We start from the raw sequence: 22,409 nt of genomic DNA on the forward strand, positions 1-22,409 counted from the left end.
GAGAACAAGGTGGCGCCGGTGCAGACAGTGAACGACCCTAGTTCACGGCACCAAGGCTGCTACTCGATTAACCGGTATATTCGATCTTGTGCAGTCTCAAGACCTCGTTCATCTGCGAAGAGTGGCTTACGATATCGCTGTGACTCTTAGGTACTCCTCTCACCACGTGACCCATGAGCTCGCTCTAAAGGCTTTTGCAGGCTAGAGATTGCGGTGTAATCTAGCAACGGCACACCTACCATTGGTCCGGTTTGGTCTCCGGGAGGCGCAGCGGAGGCTAACTGCATTGGCCGGCCCATAACGACGTGCACTGCAATCTCTAGCGCACTACAGCGTCGTTCTTGGTGGTACCGTACGCATCCGCAGCCTAGGCTGTTGGAGCCCGAAGGACGAAGTTAAGATTCCTTCCACAACGTTGCACGGCAAGCTTCTAGCACGATACCGACTTAACGGTTCCAGTGCACTGCAATCTCTAGCGTACAAGAGCGTGCACGCGGGATGAGGCTCTGCAAACGCCCTGGGGCGGGGATGCGTTAGTGAAAGACTAGAGATACGGAGACTGCTGGGACGTTCAAGTTGGAGAAAAGGACCACTACATTCATTAAAAACAGACATAACATAAACCGAGACGTGCACACCATTGACGACACCGCTCACACCGTTCACGACACCGCTCACAGCGCCCTCTTCCCCTTACTCTTCCGCCGCCGCTCCTCCCGCTTCCCGTCCTTGACTGACTTGCCGCCCAGCGTCTGCGCGTCTGCATCCGCGGCCTTTCCAGCACTCGCATCCCCCAACACAACACCGTCCTGCGCCCGTTCAGCGCGCACCCCATCGACCGCACCACTCGCCCGCTCGGCGCGCGCCCCGAGCCCGACGTCTGGAAGACTGGGCTGCGGCACGGGCACGCGGCGCGGAACGGCGGTGAAACTGCTCTCTGCGCTTGAGACGCGCGTGTATGTTGGCTTGGGCGTGTGGTACACATACGGCTCTACGGTAGGACTGAGACTCAGACTTGAAGACGGCGGGGCGCGGGAGATGCCCAGACCGGCCGTGGGCGGTAGATCTTGCGGGCGGTGGTAGAGATGCGGGGACGTGGGCAGCGCGCCGGGAAAAGCGCCAGGCATGTCTATCAGCGCGCGGCGCGTGGGAACGGGCCGCTCGCTGGCCGGAACGTGCCTGGGTACGGGAGGAGCCGGTGGTGTTGGATCGCGGGTCAGGTCGCCCTGGTACGCGTTGATGGGGGTGTAAATTGGCTGGCCATCTGGACCGGGGACCATGAAGCCAGGCGGAGGCGCGCTCGACATGTTCGACGGAGCGGGTTTGCGGCTTGGATTCTCCTTTTTCGGCTTCGGCGCGAAGAGCGAGCGCGATTCTTTCTTGGCCCGCGAGCTCGAGCTTTTCTTGCTGGCTGAGCTGACACTCATGGCGTCGGTCAGCGGCGGGGAAAGCGGACTCCGAGGCGTGCGCACTGCAGGCGATCTCGTCCCGTGGAGCTTCGACTGGTACGCGTCGAGCTCTTCAGGCGTCAATTGCACGTCGGGGATGTCTGCGGCTCGGGCTAGGCGGATCTTGTCGAGGACGCGTTGGAAAAGCACTTCTTCGTATTCAGCTGCAGACATACGGTCTCCATCGTAGCCTTCGTCCTCCTGGTAGCGGTCATTCCGGGGAGGCGCACCACCGAGCGCCGCAGTCCGCCGTTCCCATGCTCGTATATCCATGTCGTTGAAGTATAAATCGTCCTTATTCAAAAGAGGCTTGCTATCTGAAGCTTGCTGGTATCCTTGCTCTACATTAACGCCGGTCGTTTCGGTCACATCCTGATATCTATACACGTCTTCCCCCTCCTCCATGTATCTCCCCACACGCCCTGATGGTCTTCCCCACGAGGGCGAAGCATGAGGAGTTCGCGGCCGACCGTCTAGACCGCCTCCTCGGAAAAAGCTGACTCGATGGGCTTGTCGAGGAACGCAGCGTGGCCGATGATGGTAACGCCGGACGCGCCAATGAGCCAGAGGACAGCGGAGAAGGGAGACGACCACAGGCCGAGGGGGATGGCGATGATGGCCAGGGTGGTGTAGAGCTGCGAGGTGGTGGCGCGCCACGAGGCGATCTGCAGATCGTTGCCCTCGAGCTTGCCGATGCCGTACATGCCGCCGATGACGAAGATGATGACGAACAGCAGCAGCAGGTGGGTGAGCAGGCTGTAGATGCTGAGCATGGCAAAGACAGCGGCGTAGTTGCTGGAGAAGTAGCCCAGGTTGAAGTTGATGCGGCCCTGGGCCTCGCTGAAGTTGGCGGGCTTGGAGATGCGCTTGACGTCGAGGAACTCGCTGATGGGGCGCAGGTTGGCGAAGCGCGACGAGACTGACGTCGAGCGCAGCCCGTCGAAGCGGCCCTGCAGGTCCATGCGGGACGTCAGGGCGGAGATGGGGATGTTGAAGCGCGACATGGTGGCGGCGAAGGGGTTGCTCGTCTGCGCGGGGGCGGGCTGGGGCTGGGGCTGGAGCTGGGGCGCGTCGGGCGTGATGAGCGTCTGGTGCTGTTCTTCGCGTTCTGCAGGAGAAGTCATGGTCAGCGTGGTGTTGGGTCGGGGCGTCGAGCGAGTGGTAGATGTGGCCTTTCGCGGCGGACACGGATATAACAGTAAAATGGCTGCCTTACAGATACGAGGTCGACGAGAGGTGGTGGTGACGCGGCGTGGAATGAGCGGGAGTTGACCTAAGGAGTACGTGTCGCTCCTACTTTTGTTGGATGCCGTTGCCGCAACGCGCGATCTAAAATAAGGGACCACGCTGAGCCACACTGCGCCCCAACTTCCTAGTCCGTCTGAGGACACCTACACAGCAAGACACGTGAAGCCGACGATGCTGGCGAATTCAGAAGAGGGCAGCCTGTCTACATGGCTCAGCTATGCTCTCATACTCGCACGCCTGCACCCGCCCTGACGATGTCCCCGACGATGTCCCCGACGCCCCTGACGATGTCCCTGTCCCTGCCCAGATCTCCAGCAGTTCGCGGCGCTACTGGCGCACAAGCCACATCACTTTCCGTTGCTTGAATTCGCGATCTGGCTTGAACTCGCTGAACCACCACCACCAGCCATGAGATCCACTGCCGTGTTGGCCCTGCTGCTGGGCATTTTCGCGGCTTTTGCTGCTGCCTGGTCGAAAGAGGGTACGTAAGCTGTTCACTTCATGCCCAATTGGTGCTCTGCGCCAGACTCCTACCGTCATTGCAGCTGCTAACGTCAGACCAGACCATGAAATCTTCCGTCTGCGCGACGAAGTCATGAAGTCGGAGGGCGCCAATGTCACCTTCTACGACATGCTGGGCGTCAAGCCCGGCGTGAACCAGGACGAACTGACCAAGGCCTACCGCAACAAGGGCCGCGAGCTGCACCCCGACAAGGCCCGCAAGGTCTTCATCGCCAACTACTCGAAGAAGAATGCCCAAAAGGCGAAGGCGCCTGGCGCCAAAGCCAGCAAGGGGCCCTCGAAGAAGGAGATCGACGCCCACATGAAGAAGGTCACCGCACGCTACCAGAAGCTGTCTGTCGTGGCAAACATCCTCAAGGGCCCCGAGCGCCAGCGCTACGACCACTTCCTGAAGAACGGCTTCCCTGCCTGGAAGGGCTCCGGCTACTACTACGACCGCTTTCGCCCCGGCCTCGGCTCTGTCCTGGTCGGCGTCCTGATCGTCATGGGCGGTGGCATGCACTGGTTCGCTCTGCACATGAGCTGGAAGCGCCGCAAGGACTTTGTCGACCGCTACATCCGTCACGCGCGCAAGACCGCATGGGGTGACGAGACTGCCATTCCCGGTATCCCTGGCGTCGACGCTCCTGCCAACCCCCCTATCAACTCCCAGCAATTCGACAACGACGAGGAGGACAGCGAGGAGAAGGAGCCCGAGTTTGTCCCCCGCAACCGCCGTGAGGCGCGTGCCTGGGAGAAGGACCAGCGCAAGAAGGACAAGAAGCCCGCGATCGCCAAGAAGGCCCGCGCTGCTGGCATCAGCACGCCCAAGGAGGTGGAGTTGATCTCCGGCCCCCAGGGCGCCAAGAAGCGCATTGTCGCCGAGAACGGCAAGGTCCTGATCGTCGACTCTGTTGGCAACGTGTTCCTTGAGGAGGAGACCGAGGACGGCACCAAGGGCGAGTTCCTGCTCGACGTAAGTGACGACACTCACCTTCGCAGCATCCGCTAACTATGACAGCCCGATGAGGAGCCTGCGCCGACCATCTACGACACCATGCTGTTCAAGCTGCCCAAGTTCATCTACAACCAGTCTGCGGGCCGCGTGCTCGGCAAGAAGGAGCTCATCGACGAGCCCCTGCTGGAGACGTCCAACCTCCCTGAGGATGAGGCCGCGCTCCAGTCCGCGACCGCACAGAACATCAACGGCGAGACAAGAAAGCGCAAGGCCAAGGCTCAGAGCCGTGCCAGGTAGGCTGGGCAGTGCAGGGCGAGTATGAACATATGCGAGTTGTGCGAAATATGGGAAACGTGGCGAAATAGTGGCTTCTTTGGAAGTGTGTAGGATACGATAAAAAGCAACGCGTGGTTCTGAACGACACGCCATCCATTGTTAATCTCGCATGTGAAATAAAGCCACAGTGGCTGAACCCCAACCCGCGTTCAGCCCTACGTCATCGCAACCCCAACACCACCTTGCCTTTGCCTGCACCTCACTCTCTCACCGCACAACCCCCACCACCAACAACGCCCCGTCAAGTCAACCTACACACTTACACCCACACCACCGCCCACAATGAGTACGCCCCCCTCCCTCCTCCCAATACCACGCCACTAACCCCCCCCCCAGCAGAAGACTACTACCACACCCTCTCCATCCCCCCCACCGCCACCCCCCAGCAAATCCGCGACGCCTACAAGAAAGCCGCGCTGAAACACCACCCGGACCGGGTACCCGCGGACTCGCCCGAGCGCGCCGCGCGCACGAAGAGGTTCCAGGCCGTGAATGACGCGTATTATACGCTGTCGGATGCGGGGCGGAGGAGGGAGTATGATGCCGCGCGGGCGTTTAATGGGGGAGGAGGAGGGTGGGGCGGCGCGGGCGCGTGGGAGGACGAGGAGGAGGTGCCGCGGCCGGGCGCAAGCAACACCGGCAGCGGCGGCGGGTTTGGATCCTTCCCGTGGTCCGCGTTCGGCTTCGGCGGCTCGCAACCCTCCTCCTCCACCGCAGACGACCCGCACGCCCACGCCCCCGCCTCCGAGCAATTCGGCTCCGTCTTCGAAGAAATGCTGCGCGACGAAGGCATGGCCGACGGCTCCGCGCCAACCGGCAAGTTCTGGAGCGTGATCGGCGGCCTCAGCGGCGGCGCGATGGGCTTCATCGTCGCGAACTTTGGGGGCATGGTTGCGGGGGCGGTGGCGGGGAATCGGTTGGGGAGTGTCAGGGATGCCAAGGGGATGAGTGTGTATGCGGTGTTTCAGGAGATGCCGCAGGCGGATAAGGCGAGGTTGTTGAGTAGTCTTGCGGCGAAGGTGTTGAGTGGGGCTGTGAGTGGGTAGGGGATGGGTTGAGGGGGGCTGATGGGGTGTGGAGGGGTTGAGAGCTGAGGGGTTGAGGACTGGGGGGCTGGAGTTTGGCGTTTGAGGGAAAGATAAGCGGGTGTGGGTTTGAGTGAGTGATTTCAGCGCCAGAACGCCGGGGATATCTTAAGTAAACGAACGGAACGAAACGAGTATACCAATCTGCATCAAGCCAGCCAACTTCCCGTCCACCGTCCGCCATCCAGTCCACCATCCACCATCCTACCCTTCCAGTCTCCCACCCTCCCCTTCCCTTGTCCATTCCCCACCATCAACCCCTCACATGAACTTGCTCGCCATCTGCGCCAAACTCGCCAAACTCCCAATCCCCCCGGCCACACTCTGCACATCCAGCCCGCCAAACACGCCCTCCCCGCCCCTACTCGGCGGCGGTCCATACCCCTGACTCCCATAATACCCCCCCTGGCTCCCGCCTCCTCCATAACCCCCCGAATAACTCGCCCCACCGCCCCTCGCCCCTCCACCGAGATCCGGCAACTCCACCCCCATCCCCCGCGCCACCTTCGTCAACACGCCCCCACTAACGAGCGGCATAACAACCGCGAAAAACACTTTGTACGGGTGCCGGCGCGCGTACGCGACTAGGTCGCGCCACAGCGCGCGCAGCTTGCGGTACAAGGACTGCAGGTAGCCGGTGCGCGGGCTGCGGGTGTAGCGCGATGTCGGGGCGCGGTGCGAGGAGGCGGTGCTGCGGGCGCGGCGCGAGGAGGTGGAGTAGGAGGAGCGGGTGGGGGAGGTGGAGAAGGGGTTCCAGGGCATTGTTGCGGGTGTTGTGGGGGTTGTGTGTGTGGTGTTGATGTTTGCTGTTCGGAAGTGGGTGGTGTGAAGTTGGTGAGTATGTTGTTGTGTGTGTTTGTGATGCGCTTCGACGGGTGTCGTGGTGCAATGCTGGTCTTTGCGATCCAATCGCCGCGCGCGCGCTCAATGCCTGTTCCCTGCTCTCCGGCACCGAGACCGCAGCAGCCCTCTTCTTATACCCCTTCTCTTCTCGTGGCGTGAGACCTCACACACCCTCAACTTCACCCACAAGTGGACCTTGCGCCCCCTTCCCGAATCTCGCGGGTGTGAGTGGAGCTCTCCCTCGTCACGCCTCACGCAGAATCCGCGCGCACCCTCTACGCAAATGCCCTACCACCTAAAGCCTAAGCGTTTCCCGAGCGCGTCCTGGGCCGCCGTGGAGCAGGTCGCGCGCAATTCGTGCACAGCGCGACGGTGAGTCAACTGCGCGCCTCGATCTGCGAGTCCAGAAGGTCGTCCGACGCGAAAGCGGGGCCCGGGCTTGGGGGGGCTGCAGCTGTGTTTTCCCTGTTGCTGCGGGCGGTGCGCTACTGTATGTGCTGGCCTCAACGGGTCCACACCTGTGTGCCTGGGAAGGGTTGGGTGCGGGCTGCTGCTCTGCTGCAATGTTGATGCTGATGTTGATGCTGCGATGCTGAGGCTGTGGTGATGGGAGCTCGGGCAGTGGGGGATGAAGAGATGCGCGAACGCGTGGAGCTAGGGAGCTGAGGATCGCCGCGGACGGGCTAGTTCACACCGCTGTTTTGAGGCGAGCTGTGGTTGCGCCGAACGGCGGAGGTGTTGTGCAGCTTCAGTGCGGCGCCGATCCGATCCGGGCATCTATGCAGGAACCCACCGCGCTTCGTTTCAGGATGCACGGGTGGTGAGGCCCACTGCGACGTGGCGAGCAGATGACACACTCACGATGTGAGCGGGAGGGTGCAGAAGCTCCGCATTGAGGTATTGCTGGTTAGAACACCAAGCAGACTTGCTCGAATGCGGGAGCTACCGCAGGAGCACGACGGCTAGCTGATATGTAGTCTTGCCATTGGATAGAATGTAACATGCACTATGCTTCAGTGTAAGTAAATATACTTGGCCATGTTGTATTGTTGAGCAATGGCAAGTGAGAGTTGGCTGATCTCTACTCGACACCTCACAGCCTTAGAGCTCTTCGAAGTACGCTTCCTACGCAGCAGGTCCTTCTCTTTTCCAACCAAACACTTCCAATCAAACCCTCCAAATCCTCAGATATTCTAACGATAAAGGTATCAAGAAACTCTGAGTTCTCTATGGTAAGACCATGCAGTAGAAGCACCCTGCAGCCAGCCGCCCAATGATCTCAGACGCACTCCATCTGACGTGAAATCAATCAGCATGCTCATCCGAATATCTGTTAGCAGCACCCCGTATACACAGACGGCACTACACGTGAACCAAGAAAATAAATGCATTACAGCGCTGCTACGCTACGTCCACTTTAAAACCGCCCTGCCGCGTAACGCCCCCAAAGCATGCACACCAGAAGCACTACTTCCACGCCATACCATACCAAGCCATGCTATACCATGCCATGCCATGCATCTTGAACCCTCCAGCCCTCCAAGTCCCCGGGGCCTTCCAATCCGATCCCATCCCATCCCATCCCATCCCATCCCTCTCTCGGAGAAAGAACAACCACCTCACCGCGCAAACCTTGAACTCAGACTCCCAAACGCGTCCGGACTCTGCCGCCCGCCCATCAGGCCCGCGAAATCCACGCTCTCGTTGCTGACATGCCGGGTCCCCATTGCGTGGGCGGGCGGCTGCTGGATCCCTGCTCCCTGCTCCTGCTGCTGCTGCTGCTGCTGCTGCTGCTGCTGCTGCTGCTGCTGCTGGGGTACACTCTGCGCCCCGCCCGTCTGCCCAAGAGTCTGCGGCGCCTGACTCAAAAACGGATTCGCATGCCCCGAGAAACTCGTCTCCGCACTCCCTGCAGCCTTCACGCCCACACCCGCGCCCGGCGCCTGCGCCCCGCCCCCCGTCTGCGCGAGCAGATTCGGCATCGTGGATGAGCGCTGGGGCGCGGGCTGGTGCGCGAACTGCGCGAACGCGGCGTACTTATCAAAGGGCGGGTTCTGGAGACCATTGGGTTGGTTGGTCTGCGGGTAGGACGGCTGGTGGGCGGGTTGATTCGTGTACTGCCAGGGGTTGGGGGCGGGTTGGGATTGCTGGTAGGGTTGGGAGATGGTGGAGAAGGGGTTGGGGGCTTGGGCGGTGGGGGTTTGGGTGGGTTGCTGGGTGGTCCAGGGGTTGAAGGGTTGTGGTTGTGTGGGTTGTTGCTGCTGCTGCTGCTGCTGCTGGAATTGCTGCGGCGGTTGGCTCAGGCTCGAGCCGAATGGGTTGGAGCCTGAAGAGGGGGTGAAGATCTGGCTCTTTGACGACTTCAGGAAGGGGTTCCCTGGGCTCGCCGGCTGGGACATGGACTGGTACTGTGGTTGCGGGGGGTAGAATGAGCCGTATTGCTCGGGTATCTGGGGCATTGGTGGGGGTGTGAATGACTGCTGGAAGGGGTTCGTTTGCGCAAAGGGCGGGTTGGGCTGCGCGAGTCCGCCTGTCCGGTTGGGGAATAGGGGTTGCGCGGGCTGCGGAGGCTGCTGGTATTGGGGCTGTTGTTGCGACAGCTGCATGCCCTGGAACGAGTTCTCTAGACTCTGTTGATGCTGCTGATGTTGTTGCTGCTGCTGTTGTTGATTTTGTGGCTGCTGCTGTGGCTGTCCAAAGGGATTGTATGACTGGCCATAACTCTGCTGTTGTTGTTGCTGTGGCTGTGGCTGCTGCTGCTGGCCCTGATACTGCCCCTGGCCCTGGCCCTGTCCCTGAGCCAGAAACGGGTTGTAAGAGCTCGCCTGCTGCTGTCCGTACCCAAACTGCCCCTGCTGCTGCTGCTGCTGCTGCTGCTGCTGCTGCTGTTGAGCCAGCGGGGCCGCATCCAGCGCATCGAAGGGGTTCGTCGACGCGGCCGACGCGCTCGGGTTATCAAACGACAAGCCGTTCGTGCCGTTCTTCGCGGGCGGCGTGGGCGTCGTGCGCCCGGAGCGTCCGGTGTTCTGCTCACCCAGGCGGATCAGGGCCTCGACGGTGCGGTCCAGATTGCCGTTCAGCCCCTTCAGCACCGTCGAGTTGCGCTTGTCGTCCGGGAAGCCCATGTCGCGCAGGGTGGCCAGCTTCGAGTCGAGCCCGTCGCCGGACGTGTGGATGTTGGAGCCGAAGACGCGCGACGGCTTGTTGACGCGCGGCGGCGAGGCCTGGTACGCGTCGAAGCCCAGCCCCGGCGACGCGGGCGGCGACTTGGACGTCGACGTCTTGCGCAGCCCGAAGCCGAAGCGGCCGGTGGGCTTGGGCGGCAGCGGCGGCGGGCGGTCCTCTGAGCTGGTGCTGCCCGTGTTGTGGCGCGTGCCGGGCTGCGAGGCGCCCATGAAGACGCGCTGCTCGTACTTCTGGCGGATGTAGCGCTCCATGGCGCCGTCGACCTCGTCCACGTCGATGGGGATGTGCGCCTTGGTGCTGCGCGGGTTGTACGTCTTGTTCGACTCGGCGTTGCCGATGCGCTTCATGTTCTGCGGCCGTGTGCGTCAGCGCTGTCTCGGCGGGCGGCGCTCTCATGCTCATGCTCTTACATCGACCTGCGCATTGTCCCACTTGTCCATGCTCAGCGACTTGACCTTGCTGATGTGCGTCCCCAGCTTGCGGTGCAGCGCCGCGCAGCGCATGCACAGGAAGATGCCCAGCTACGCTTGTCAGCTCAGTCTCTCCGCGCACGCCGGCACACATACGCTCCAGCTCGCCCATCCTGCCCGTGTCAGTCACTGCCGCAGCACACACTCCCTAGAGCTTACCTGGGTTCTTCGCGCCGCAGTCGGCGCAAGTCCCGTTCCCCGGCACCGTCTTGATCAGCTCCTGCAGCGTCCGCTCGTTGCGCGCCTGCTGGCGTTTGTTCAGCGCGGAAGCCATGTCGTTGCGCGGAGCGTCACACAAGGATGCAGCGGAGAGGTGCCCGGAGGTGTAGAACGTGCGTGCGGCGGGGGCTCGGGCGTGGCTCGAGGACTGGACTGCGGACACGTAGCACGGCACTGGCTGCGAGGTTGCTCTGCACGCAGGCACAATCCCACCGCGACCCGGCGAGAGAAAGGGGACGTCGAGAGCTGCTTAGTTCGCACGCGACTGCGAGTAATGCACGCCGTTCCGCAGAACACATGGCGCCGCTCCAACACGGTTCTAGCGTCCGTCGACCCTCACCCAGAACAGCCCTGCGCCCCTGGACTGCATGGCTGACCACAGGTGAAGCCCGCGCTGCTCTGGCAACCACATTGGGCTCGCCTTCTGCCCAATGCCGAGCCACATCAGGGCCCGTTCCCAACGTCGTGATGCGTGGCACTGCGGATTCAACGTTGTGGCTGACCGCAGCCTCACCAGCCTCACCTCACCCAGGAGTGAGCAACGCCCAAGCAGTGAGCACCAAAGTAAAGCACACACATCACAAGAGATGTTTGTCATATAAATAGTCCTACACATCTAAAGAGACGGCAATGCGTAGGGTGGAGTAGACACGGTCCTGCTAAAAACCTATTTTCCTCTCCCACTAGAAGGAATGTTGCTCTCTGGCCATCGGGCGAAGATCCAGAGAGCAGGCAATCGTGGGTATAAAACGTTGTGACGAACGCACAAACACAACAACAGCAGCAGCGCAGCAGCAGCAGCAGCGCAGCAGCAGAAGCTACACGCCCGCAGAGAGACAACATCCAAATCATCTCTCGCGGCCTGCCACCGTCGCTGCAACACCGCTGTCTGTCGTTGTCTGTCGCTGTCGTTGTCGTGATCTCAACATCCGTCCAGATGAAATTTCGACTTGTCTCGCGCCCGGCGAAACCCCCGGCCCGCCCGCTTGGCGCGCCATCAAAACCTCACGCCTGCCCGGCCCCCTCGCAGTCCCGCACACAATCATACACGAACGATTAATCAACGGCCCCGTCGGGTATGCTCACCGCGGCGGTTGTCATATTTGCGTTCTAGAAGGACTGCGGGCGCGTCTTTATTTGGCTCGGCGCTTGGGGTTTCCTCTCTCGTTCCTTCTGGGGGCGGGGGGGGTGCTGGTGCGCGTGGAGTTTGGCGTGTGCTTACATATTCGACGTTTACGTGTTTGACGTTTGAATGGGTGTGGTGGTTGGGAGATGTGGTGTGGTGTGGTGTAGTGAGGGGTTGTCACTGCTGGACTGCTCGTGTGGGCGTATATCTGGCAGGTGCTGGAGACGCTCCTGCGCGCTAGAGATTGCAGTGCAGCTTCAGCCTTGAGTGCTTCCCACACGGGTCAGCCTACCTAGCCGTACACGAAGGGTCGATGGCAGGCTAATGCATGCTGCGTCATTCCGCTGTCAGGAGCTCTAGGAGAACAGCGTACAGTAGCTATTCCAAATTGTCCAAACTTTCACAAGACTCCCGTAAGCTATCATTCAGTCAATTAACTCTCCTGAAAAGCAAGGCTGTTGTTAATGTACTCGCTCTTGCACGCTAGAGATTGCAGTGCAAGGACGGCGCTAGCCTCGTACAAATGCGGCTCTGCGAATAGTCCCCATCATAAAGTGCAAACCCAGGCTGCTGTGGACATACTTGCTCTTGTGCGCTAGACTACAGTGCAGCGGGGCATCCTTACAATCCTACCAGATCGAACCTACCAAGGTAGCCTCCCGGTCCCCTCGTTCAGAGACATTCCGTCTACGCACCCAGAGCTCTTTCTGAAGTGTTTAACACTCGTACAACGCCTTTCTATTTCTACGCAAGAGCAGGGCAAGCAGCAACGTAGTAGTCGTGCCCGAGCAAGACCAAATCAGAGCATGAACGTTCTGCTCAAGGATTCCATTACAAGTCTATCATGAACGCGACAGAGGGTGCTGTACGCTAGAAATTGCAGTGCACTCGGTGAGTTATGCGAAGGGCTCGGAGGCTTACGTGCAGCGCGAGAGCGGCTCCTGCGCGCTAGAGATTGCAGTGCACCCGGTGAGGTGTCTGTAGGATTCTTCAACAACACGACCAAGGACGCTGCTATGCGACAGAGCGGCTCTCGCGCGCTGGAGACTGCAGTGCTCATGGTAACACCCTGTGAAGACTATAATCGCCATCGTTACCTAGATACCTGTGGGCGTTCAGCCATCCTGTGAATTGGTGTCCCCGCGCTCGCTCTTGCACGTATATCATTCCAGATACCCCTGTTAGACCCAGCCAACCAGAGCTTACTTACATTAGTCTGGGCTCGCTCTCGCAAGCTAGAGATTGCAGTGCTCCGGGCACCCTGGTAGCAATCAGCGAGCAAGGATCCTTGCCGCTGCACTCTGTATCCTGCAGACGCTACAATTAAGCAAAGAGGTGGAACAGGCTGCTGTGAGCTACAGATTGCAGTGCAAGGTGCTACTGGATCGACGCCGGAACGCAACTACAGCATATTTGCATCCAATGTGATTGGTCGCCAATAGCACTTTCACCAGTGCCTTGCCTTAATTTGATCGTGTACGTTGGTACTGAGGTGCATCATAGTCCGGGGTGCTGGGATGGGGTGGCAGTGTAGTAATGCCGTGGTGTACGTAGTAAGCACTCGCGAGGCACGAGCAGCAACCTCTGGGTCCGCGGCGTGGTGAGACGTGCAGTATCAACTTATCAAGATACATAGTGGAGATAGTGATGGAGAAGGAGACAGCCATACAGTATACCATGTTGAGGCCACAAACATCACCACACGCTATCACGTGAGATGAAGGGAGGTACAGATGCACTGTTTGAATGTGTACACTGCAGAAGCGACGACGCTGCAGTGTTAATACCGCACTACACTGCGCTACACGGCTGTTATAATCTAGAGATTGCAGTGCTTGCGCTCGCAGAGCCGCATGGCAGTATAAGACGACAGCCCCAGCCTAGTATCTCTGTACGGGACTATTTGCTTACAGCAAACACTGAAATGATGATTCAAAGTCACGACACTCGCTACAGAATACCTATCAGTGGTCTGATCTCAAGCCGCAGTCTTTGAGGTCGTTGGTTCGTGGAGATAAGTATTATGTACTCTCCCGCATGGCACTCTCAGAATCGCGGTTTCTGCAGTGTATTAGAATTGTAAGTATGCGGGACCCATGAGATATTGAAATGCAGAAGGGGGTGCCTGAGGCTGAAGAGTAGGCTCTCGCACGCTAGAGATTGCAGTGCAAGAGATTTTGTGCCAGACAATTGGAGTACTTACGTTAGTCTGGGCTTGTTCTCGCACGCTAGAAATTGCAGTGCACGACGGGTAAGGGTATGTGTGCAAAAGACGCTAGAGAGGCTCTTGTACGCTAGAGATTGCAGTGCAAATAAGGGGATCTATACGGGGACACTCTCTTGCCCACTCCTTATACAGATTGCAATGCAGACTCAGCTTCTATACCTCTCTCTAGCAGCCACCCTGGATCCCGCGGACGCCGCAACTGAATAGCAAGATGCTCTTGCATGCTAGAGATAGCAGTGCAAAAGCCATGACTGTCGCTGCGTACGCTACAGACGCCACAAGCAGCCAGAGCAGCAGGGACCGTAGACACGCTGCTCTTGCACCCAGAGACTGCAGTGCTTGAAGTACATATTTCACAGACACTGCACATACCTATCCAGCCTTGCTGTGTGCACAGCCATGTTGTCCCCCCACCTCACGGCTGCCTGAACGCCAGAGGAGCGTTCAGCCTTGGTGTGTGTACTGTGCAAAGCCGTGTTGACCCTACTGGTTTACTCGCTCTCACACGCTAGAGATTGCAGGGCACTGTGCCGGTACACTGGGTACAAAAATCAACGACCCTCTTTCCGGCAAGCGCTGATGCCAAAGCGCTGTTGCACGCTAAGGATTGCAGTGCACTAGGCACCTCCAAATGTCAACGCTCACTAGCAGCCGCCACAACTAGGCGAAGTAGGTAGCGAGATGAGGCTGCTCTTGCACGCTAGAAATTGCAGTGCGTAAGGGTGGCCCTGGAGGTACGCAAAGACGCTAGTCACTCTTGCACGCTACACATTGCCGTACAAGACTGCCATGAAAACAACCGTACATATGGCGTGTGCGAACGAGATCACCAACACATCGTCGTAGTGCTGCGCTGGTCCTGGTGTAAACGTACTTCCCTATAGACAGCGAAGCCGGAGACAGATATGCAGACGGAACCACCTACACTACACACAGTCTTATAGACTACATGCAGATGCAAACACCACCACACACTATCAACTTATCAAGCGACGTGCTAGGCTATCTATACCGCACCGTAGAATATCGTGTCTCGCGGCGGAGGAAAGGGTGTTGTGTCGTACATATATATATACATATATATACATATATGTGTGTGTATACCTATATGTGTGTGGGCGTCTGTGTGAGTGAGTGTGTACCACACAACAGAAGCACGTCGGGTCCCCAGGCCATCCGCATGTTGTGTACCCATGTACCTGGATCTTATCTGTGCATGTGTTGTGTGTAGCTTATCCGCGTCAGACCCATCTTACATCTTACATGCATTATCACCATCTTGATCTCCAACTTAGAATTCGTGTTAGTCGTAATATGCCTCCGTCTCAAGTTGATATGCATCTTGATGGTAACTTCAACCGTGCTTTCAGTCTTCCATTCGCAGTCACATCTACATCCTCAGTCACATCTCCAATCACACTCAAACTCAATCTCAATCTCAAACTCATACTCATAATCTCAATTCCAATTAGGTACCACTCTACACTTCACCACTTCTCTCCTCTCCACTACCCGACCCACCACTATACTCGCCAATTTCATTACAAACAATAAAAGCACCGCACAGCGCAAGGTATCATGCACAAGAAACAAAAACCCCTAGAAAGGCAAACCAAAAGCCCAAAAGGCCCGCTGCGTCGCGTCCGATCACCCCATCTTACTCTCCCCGTATTTACAGTTCCACGCGTTTGGGGTGGTGTTGGGATGGCACGGCTCCCAGTTTCGCAGGTTTCGCAGGGTAGCACACACGCGCCCAACAAAAAGACCAAGCGGGGGGGTGGAGAGCAGGGGTACAAAGCAGCACAGGCCGCACAGGCAGCGCAACTCTCGGACTCAGACCCCGAGCGCGGCGCGCGCGTCCCTCGTCCGCCACAGGACGGCCTCCCGCGAGCGCTCGAGCGCGAGCTCGACATCCCACACGCGCTCGCGCGACACGCGACGCAGCAGCGCGGCGCCGGCAGCGAGGCGCGACGGGCGGCGCACCACGGGCGGCTCGAGATGCGCCTAGAACCTCTCCTGCGAGTGGGACGCGCCGTGGGTCTCGAACAGATCCTCGAGGTAGGCGGAGGGGGCGCGGCCGCCGGGCTCGGTAGTGCCGCCGGGGACGTTGAGGGATAGGTTGCTAACGCTGGCGTCGTGGGCGTAGACGCCGCTGCGGGTGTTGCCGGGGGTGCTGAGGGTGGCGACGCTGGCGCGGTTGTAGTTGGAGTAGCCGTCGCGAGAGGCGGGGGCGCGGTCGTAGCCGCGCGACGGGGGAAGCGAGGGCGACAGCGGCGGCGAGTTTCCGGACGCTCGACTAAAGCGGTTTCCGGGTAGTGCCAGCGAGTTGGTCGACAGGTGGCCTTGACCGCCGACGTGGCCCATTGGAGAGCCACCAGCGGGCGCTGCGGTGCCGGCGGCGTAGTAGCCGGCGGGCAGGTAGTTCGACGAGCGGGTGCCCGGCTGGGCGAGGCCGCCTGCGCCGCCTGCAGTGGGAGAGAAGAACAACGAGGACCTGGGAGGAGTTCCGCCTGGACCTTGGGCAAATGGTTTCTGAGGCCGCGAATGCCCAGTGGGCGCCGCAGCCAGGTGGTCAAGAGACATGTTGGAGTTGCCACCGACATGGGTGTACATGCCGCGCTTCTTGCCAGGCACCGACGACATGGCCTTCATATCAGCCAGGTTCTGCGCCAGAGCCGCGCGCTTGACGGATCGGTGCAGCGACCACGCAACGAGACCGCGCCATAGCAGCACACAAGCACCGAGGAAGCCCAGGATAGCGCCAACGCAGATGAAAACGGTCCCGTCCGGCAGATCCGACTTCTGCATGAACAGTGCATTGGCTGTGTCTGGCACCTGCTGGACAGGCACACCCACACCGGCGAGCGTGGGCAAGCCCGAGAGTTGGACAATGCCTTGTGTGTTTTGAGTGGCGGTAGGTGTGACGGTAGGAAATGTGCCGCTGTTGTCAGCGGTGGCAGCGACAGTTCCCGACGTTGCAGCGCTCGTTTGCGCGGCGCTCGACGGCGGTGCTGATGTGGCCTCTGCCGAAGACGGCGGTGCTGAGGACGACGGCCGGTCTGTGGATGGTGCGGCAGATGAGGCGGCAGTGGTGCCCTCGCCGTCGGGCTGCTGGATGGTCGACAGCTGCGGCAGGTTGTTGTCGTCCTGCGCCAGAACGGCAGGTGCTGCCGCGAGCAGCAGGCCCACCAGGGCGACTGACGGACGCATTGTGGGTACGGCGTGTGGTTGGTGCCTGAGATGTGGGATCGAGGATCGAGGGGCCGCTCAGGGGACGGCGTGCCGAGTCGCGGCGGTCGGGCTGGAGAGCAGTTCAGGCGTCACTTGTGTCGCTGTGGAATGGCTGGTGAACGAGCGGCAGCACAGTGAAAGGCGGAGAGACCCTGTTTGCTGGAGTGTAGCGGAGAGAACGGGGCTGCAGGGGCGCGGCCGAGTGAGGATCGAGCGCCCAGTTCGCTTGGTGCTGGCACGGGCTAGCGATCGGAATGGGGGCGCGAGCGAGCGGCGGTGACGAACCGTCACGAACGTCCAATAGCGAAGAATACGATGCGCGGCAGAAAATGGACAACGGCTGCAGCAGTGCGGCGTGGTGCGGCCCTGCGACTGCACGAGCTGCGCCTGGTCGTGCAGCTTTTTTCCATCGTGAACCCTCGCGCTGTCACTCGTCCCTGCATGCAGTGCGCTGTTACTATTCCTGGGACCCACTACGCGCTAGCGCCGAATCCGCGGCAGCAGCGACCGCGCTCGATTTTCGAGTTCGAAGTCTTGGCAACTGTGCTCCACCAAAAAGTATCATCACACATCCACGCGCCGCACCTCCACCGTCGCAGCCATGGGTGTCCAGAAGAAGACGCGCAAGTTTGCGCAGATGAAGAGGGTTATTGGTGCGTCGCCCAGTCCATTACACCATCCACGACGCTAACATTCCATCACAGGCCAGAAAGACGGACGCCTGTACGCCTCACCACCCACGAACTCCCACCCCACCCCCTCCTAACACCCCCTTAGCAAGAAAAACCAAACCGACGGCGACCTCGAAGCCAAAAAGAAAGCCGCCGCCGAAGTCGCCAAGCGCGAAATCCCGCAAGCCTCGTCCGCGCTCTTCTTCCAAGCCAACACCGCCCTGGGCCCGCCGTACTCGGTCCTCGTCGACACCAACTTCCTGTCGCACACGGTGCACGCGAAGCTCGAGCTCGACAAGGCGCTGATGGATCTGCTGTACGCCAAGGCCACGCCCATCATCACCACGTGCGTCATGGCCGAGCTCGAGAAGCTGGGGCCCAAGTACCGGATTGCGCTCAGGATTGCGCGGGACGAGCGGTGGGAGCGCTTGAAGTGTGACCACAAGGGCACGTATGCGGATGATTGCATTGTGGAGCGGGTTATGAAGCATAGGGTGTATCTCGTGGCGACGAATGATCGCGACTTGAAGAGGCGGATAAGGAAGATTCCCGGTGTGCCGATTGTGAGTGTGGCCAAGGGGAAGTACGTTATCGAGCGGTTGCCGGATGTGGCGGACAGCCGGTGAGGAGCGTGGTTCTTGCATAGCGCGGCGTTTGGGTTGGGCACGGCTCGCGGCGAGTCGGAATGGGATCAAAAGACAAAATTGCGCGGCGAATTCATGCATATCACAAGTCGTGCGTCTAGCTGCTCTGTGTTCACAGCACTTCATCTTGCTAACCACCCCATCCTCCTTTCACACCTCAAAGCCCCCCAAGCCCATCCAACAACGCCGTCAGCCCGCCAATTCCCATCAGCGTCCCCACCGCCGCACTCTTCCCGTGCTTCCTCTCCTTCTTCTCCTTCCTCTCATACCCCCTCCCATCCTTCTCGTACCCCCTCCGCCCCCTCTCCCTCTCCCTGTCCCTCCGCCTCCGCCCCCCACTCCCAGACCCCTCCGAGTCCGAATCGTACCGCGCATCATACCGCGAATCATACCTCGCATCATACCGTGCATCATACCGCCCCGCGTCGCCCCTCGCCATCGGCTCCCACGGCCGCGGTGCAACGAACCCCTGTCGCTGCGGCGAGTGCGGGCCCAGCGGGAAGGGCTGCAGGTGCGGCGGCGCGGGGTAGGCGTACGGCGCGTTCGGCAGCGGGGCGGGATACTGCTGCTGCGGCGCGTATGTGGCGGACGCGGGCGGTGCGCCGGGCATGGGGATCGGCATGGGGATCGGCATCTGCATGGGCATCGGGCGCGACGGGGGCAGCGAGGCGACGCTGGGCGGGTAGGGCGGCGGCGCGGGGCCGGGGAGCGAGACAGAGCGGTCCAGCGGCGGGTGCGGCGGGTAGGATGTCGTGCTCTGCGTGCGCTCGGGGGGCAAGTGGGGTCTCGACGCTGTGGGCGTGCGGTCGCGGTCCGGCTTGGGCGGGCGCTCGAACGAAGAGCGGCGTGCGCGCGGGGGCGGCGCGTTCTGGCGGTAGATAGCGACGGTGCGCTCGACGAGGCGCTTGACGGCGTCGAAGTGCAGGGCCGGCGTGATACAGAAGAACGTGTCTGAGCGAGTGCGGCGGCCGTCCTTGCGGTCTTTCTGGATGGGGGTGGCTTTGTAGCCGGCTTGCGCGATGGCTTCGTTGCACACCCAGCTTGCGGCTACTTCGATCCAGGATTGGTCGGGGCGAGTGTAGGCGGTGGAGGGGGGGTGGTCGGTGTTGGAGCCAATGAGGGTGTTGTCGATGTAGCGCCACTCGTACTCTCGAGTGCGGAGGGACCATGGGATTTCGAGTTCGAGGTCTTTATCTTCTTCTTTGGCTTCGACTGCGGCGGCTGCTTCTACGGGTAGGTTTCCTATGCTTGAGCGAGGTGAGGCTGGGAGTTCAGATATCGTACGGGAATTTCTCGGGGAGGCTGCTGGTGTTGCTGGAGTCGATCCGTGTCTGGAACGGGGCATGGGTATGGGCAGTGTGGCTGTATCCGTAAACAGAGGCTGTATGCTACCAGATCGTTGTATCAGTGGTGAAGCTGGACCGGCGCCATTAGGCTTGTATCTTTGTCTCGTTTCTTCGTCGCTGTCTGATTCAACAGTTGCTTGCTGATCCTCGTGCTTCTTCGAACGCGCCTTTCGCTCTGCATCACGGAGGCGTTCATCGAAGCCTGGCAGAGTGGTCCATTTCTCCAACAGGTGCTCAGTCCGTGAGGTAGCGACGCTGCATACAGTTGGAAGCCATCCTGCCTCTGTAGAACCGGACGTATCAAGGCTCCCTAGATACGTGTCCAGATACGAATGGAGGTGGCTTGGGCTGGGTAATTCGTTCTCGCGGCCCGATGTAACGAGGCTCTGCGAGCTGTCTGACTCCATTAGAAACCGAGCGTCCTGACGAGGCATCTGTTCGTAAAGCACCACTGCCGCCAGTATTGACATCTGCTGCTCGATGATGAGTGCCTGCAGCTGGATTCTTTCGTTTAACACTGCCTTCGCGGCTTGCTTTGGCGGTACTGTGGGCCCTAGCCTACAATAATAGTTAGTACAAGGCATCAGGCTTGACTAAGTTTGATGATAGATGGTTCATCCACTGGAAATACGTCTTGCCGCACAACTCGAACATGCGTGATCTGATCGAAACACTAAGATATGGAGCGCATGTACTTACTTTGACCACATGATGCTCTGCGCAGCGTAAAGAGTCTGTAGCAGGACAGCCAAGGTCAACCGTAAGCTTTCAAGATGGGCGGCAGAGTAGGCCAGCCTCGTCACATTGGCTGAACCATTTCGCGAGACGTTTTTAGAGTTTTGCGCTTCATCTCTTTCTTCGGTGTGCTCATGTCTGCGAAGCTCAGTTGTAATCTCGATTTCTTTCAGAACAGTCTGCGACTGCACTGTGACGTCTTCGAGTACATCGAGGGCCTAAATCTAGTCAGTTCGATGTGCTTAGTATGCGAGCGCGAAGTGCGTTCGATAGCTATTTCCTTGCCACCTAGCACTTTTGTCGAGTTTGTAGAGGCAAAGCTGACAACAATTCTTTGACAAAAGGTAGCAGACAAACTGAAGAGATGAGGTGGCAGTAGAAATGGCATACCTCATACGAAGGCAGTCGGTCATCTTCCTTTATGATGGTCCCGACCTGCTTCAAGATCGAAGCAAAACTGTTGATCGCCTTCGCAATCTTCAAGAGATCCTGCGCCTCTTCTGGAGACGAGGCGGCAAGTTGGTACAACTCTAGCGCAAGACATGAACTGCGGGAGACGACTGGTAGGATCGCAGCGAGTGCTGCCATGTTTCGTCAGTATCGAGACATCCAAACTTCACGCTCTGGGGTGTTATGTGGAGATGTCAAAATTGCTGAATGGTTGTGAAGTTACGATCCTCGTATTCTGAGGTCATGGCACCTTAGGTATGCAGGGCATCGCTGACCGGGAGTCAGAAGCGGCGATCAGGGCGTCGATGATTGGGTCATGGTCGGGAGGCAACGCAGGTGGGCGGAAGAACACTGAAAGAATGGAGAGCGAACTGCATGCTCGGCGAGCCTTGTGGCGCTTTCTAGCAACTGTACCTGTGATTCTGCCTGTCTGTGCTACAACCTTGACTATGACATGGAACAAACTGCGCTAAGGTGTGGTTCACATGACGCCGAGGGTGCGGCACGATTGGCTACGCAAGAGGGGTGAGGCTCTGCTTATGGTATTTGCCAGAAGTTCAGCTTCGACAAGGGATCCTGTACAAAGTATCCGGTGAGAGAATGTTCGATGACTGTCTCAGTAGCATCTGCGAATCGTGATGTTCAAGGCTCCAGCTGAAACCCTCAAGATGCGGCATTGCAGACGCAGGACCGACGATGACGAAGTGCGAATGCAGCCAAAGGTTAGGCGCAGATAGTGTGCGTGTTACACGGTCAAAGTAAGGTTGTAGGAAGGCACAGCAGCGATGACGCGGAGCGAGGCTGTTGTTTGTTTCATGCCGCGCGGTGTTGGCCAGTTGGAGGCTCGCAGCATTTCCGATATAGGACTATGCCTTCTACAATCAGCAGTAAGGTAAGTCAGGTCAAGATGACGCAGTGAAGTCCGTCATCTGTGTTACGAAGCGAACCAGCCACTCCGTTAGGCCGACTTTCCGACCCTGAAATTGGAAGAGGGGCACTGAGACGAGCTCAACCTCGAAACACGGACGGAGCTGGATGAAGTGCGAGATAGCAATTACAACCAATAGTCACTTGCTGCTACACATTCAGATCAAAGCAAACAATGCGCTGGCGAACCGCAGGGTGCTCAAAGAGGACAAGGGCACCAGGTCGAATGCAGAAAGTGCGAAAGTGCCAAGCAGCGCGAGCCGTCCTACCCACGATATTGCCATGTGCCTTTGAGCCCTGGACATGTGCCTCAGGGCCATGATGAAGCAGTGTAGTACAGTAGTCTCAATAAAAATTGTGTAGACACGGTTAAAATGCGGCTTCTTATCTGTAACAATCTGGCAGCTAACTGGCCAAGCGTGAACTCATGTTCGGTGTTCGCAATATGCAGGGCCGGAAAGCACCGAGCCCTATTGTATCGAGCCTCGGACGAAGAAATTGGAATGACGAGCGCCAACACGCCTAAAACGCCGTCGCTTCCTCCCTCCCACTTTCCGGCAGACCTCAATTGACGTCCTGCGCCTACAGCACCGTTGCCCTCGGTCGTCCTTCCATACATAATCTCGTAATCCCGCGCGATAGCTGCTATCCACTCCGCTTTCGGCTCGCCGTTCACGCTGCGCACTCCGCATCGCCCATTCGTCCACCACTCCTTAGCGCACAATTGTCGACTCCCTCCTTGAGAGCAAACCCTCCAG

The 22,409-nt window shown here is 59.2% G+C and overlaps 9 protein-coding genes across 9 annotated transcripts; 3 read left to right on the plus strand and 6 right to left on the minus strand.

Moving 5' to 3' along the window:
* Positions 1 to 674: 674 nt before the first annotated feature.
* On the minus strand, positions 675 to 2,572 carry C7974DRAFT_380987 (PRA1 family protein-domain-containing protein; the record flags this gene model as incomplete). Its single annotated transcript, XM_046140565.1, has 2 exons — positions 675 to 1,827; positions 1,950 to 2,572. 2 exons carry the CDS (start codon positions 2,570 to 2,572, stop codon positions 675 to 677), a joined length of 1,776 nt encoding a protein of 591 aa, XP_045991289.1.
* A 300-nt stretch (positions 2,573 to 2,872) lies between these two features.
* C7974DRAFT_77720 (uncharacterized protein) lies at positions 2,873 to 4,679 on the plus strand. The gene is made up of 3 exons (XM_046147258.1): positions 2,873 to 3,177; positions 3,260 to 4,173; positions 4,219 to 4,679. Exons 1-3 carry the CDS (start codon positions 3,105 to 3,107, stop codon positions 4,450 to 4,452), a joined length of 1,221 nt encoding a protein of 406 aa, XP_045991290.1. The 5' UTR covers positions 2,873 to 3,104; the 3' UTR covers positions 4,453 to 4,679.
* On the plus strand, positions 4,618 to 5,687 carry C7974DRAFT_77701 (dnaJ chaperone-like protein). Its single transcript, XM_046147257.1, has 2 exons — positions 4,618 to 4,777; positions 4,828 to 5,687. Exons 1-2 carry the CDS (start codon positions 4,774 to 4,776, stop codon positions 5,535 to 5,537), a joined length of 714 nt encoding a protein of 237 aa, XP_045991291.1. The 5' UTR covers positions 4,618 to 4,773; the 3' UTR covers positions 5,538 to 5,687.
* Positions 5,688 to 5,837: 150 nt separating this feature from the next.
* On the minus strand, positions 5,838 to 6,338 carry C7974DRAFT_418374 (uncharacterized protein; the record flags this gene model as incomplete). The annotated part of the gene is made up of 1 exon (XM_046144154.1): positions 5,838 to 6,338. The coding sequence occupies one exon, from the start codon at positions 6,336 to 6,338 to the stop codon at positions 5,838 to 5,840; it is 501 nt and encodes a 166-aa protein (XP_045991292.1).
* A 2,876-nt stretch (positions 6,339 to 9,214) lies between these two features.
* Positions 9,215 to 10,349, minus strand: C7974DRAFT_289949 (uncharacterized protein; the record flags this gene model as incomplete). Its single annotated transcript, XM_046137639.1, has 4 exons — positions 9,215 to 9,955; positions 10,016 to 10,126; positions 10,172 to 10,188; positions 10,235 to 10,349. Coding segments are annotated over 4 exons (984 nt in total), but the record flags the coding sequence as incomplete, so codon positions are not given.
* Positions 10,350 to 10,689: 340 nt separating this feature from the next.
* C7974DRAFT_405537 (uncharacterized protein) lies at positions 10,690 to 11,189 on the minus strand. The gene has a single exon (XM_046143054.1). The coding sequence runs from the start codon at positions 11,144 to 11,146 to the stop codon at positions 10,889 to 10,891; it is 258 nt and encodes an 85-aa protein (XP_045991294.1). The 5' UTR covers positions 11,147 to 11,189; the 3' UTR covers positions 10,690 to 10,888.
* Positions 11,190 to 15,613: 4,424 nt separating this feature from the next.
* C7974DRAFT_405539 (uncharacterized protein) lies at positions 15,614 to 17,302 on the minus strand. The gene has a single exon (XM_046143055.1). The coding sequence runs from the start codon at positions 16,855 to 16,857 to the stop codon at positions 15,652 to 15,654; it is 1,206 nt and encodes a 401-aa protein (XP_045991295.1). The 5' UTR covers positions 16,858 to 17,302; the 3' UTR covers positions 15,614 to 15,651.
* C7974DRAFT_405541 (rRNA-processing protein-like protein FCF1) lies at positions 17,289 to 18,280 on the plus strand. The gene is made up of 3 exons (XM_046143056.1): positions 17,289 to 17,531; positions 17,583 to 17,601; positions 17,656 to 18,280. Exons 1-3 carry the CDS (start codon positions 17,480 to 17,482, stop codon positions 18,173 to 18,175), a joined length of 591 nt encoding a protein of 196 aa, XP_045991296.1. The 5' UTR covers positions 17,289 to 17,479; the 3' UTR covers positions 18,176 to 18,280.
* On the minus strand, positions 18,036 to 21,071 carry C7974DRAFT_77775 (uncharacterized protein). Its single transcript, XM_046147259.1, has 3 exons — positions 20,665 to 21,071; positions 20,239 to 20,492; positions 18,036 to 20,097 (listed from the first exon to the last, which is right to left on the minus strand). Exons 1-3 carry the CDS (start codon positions 20,860 to 20,862, stop codon positions 18,351 to 18,353), a joined length of 2,199 nt encoding a protein of 732 aa, XP_045991297.1. The 5' UTR covers positions 20,863 to 21,071; the 3' UTR covers positions 18,036 to 18,350.
* Positions 21,072 to 22,409: the final 1,338 nt, after the last annotated feature.

Source organism: Boeremia exigua (genome assembly GCF_020726555.1).
Source record: "Boeremia exigua strain MPI-SDFR-AT-0100 chromosome Unknown C7974scaffold_15, whole genome shotgun sequence".
NCBI lineage: Eukaryota > Fungi > Ascomycota > Dothideomycetes > Pleosporales > Didymellaceae > Boeremia > Boeremia exigua.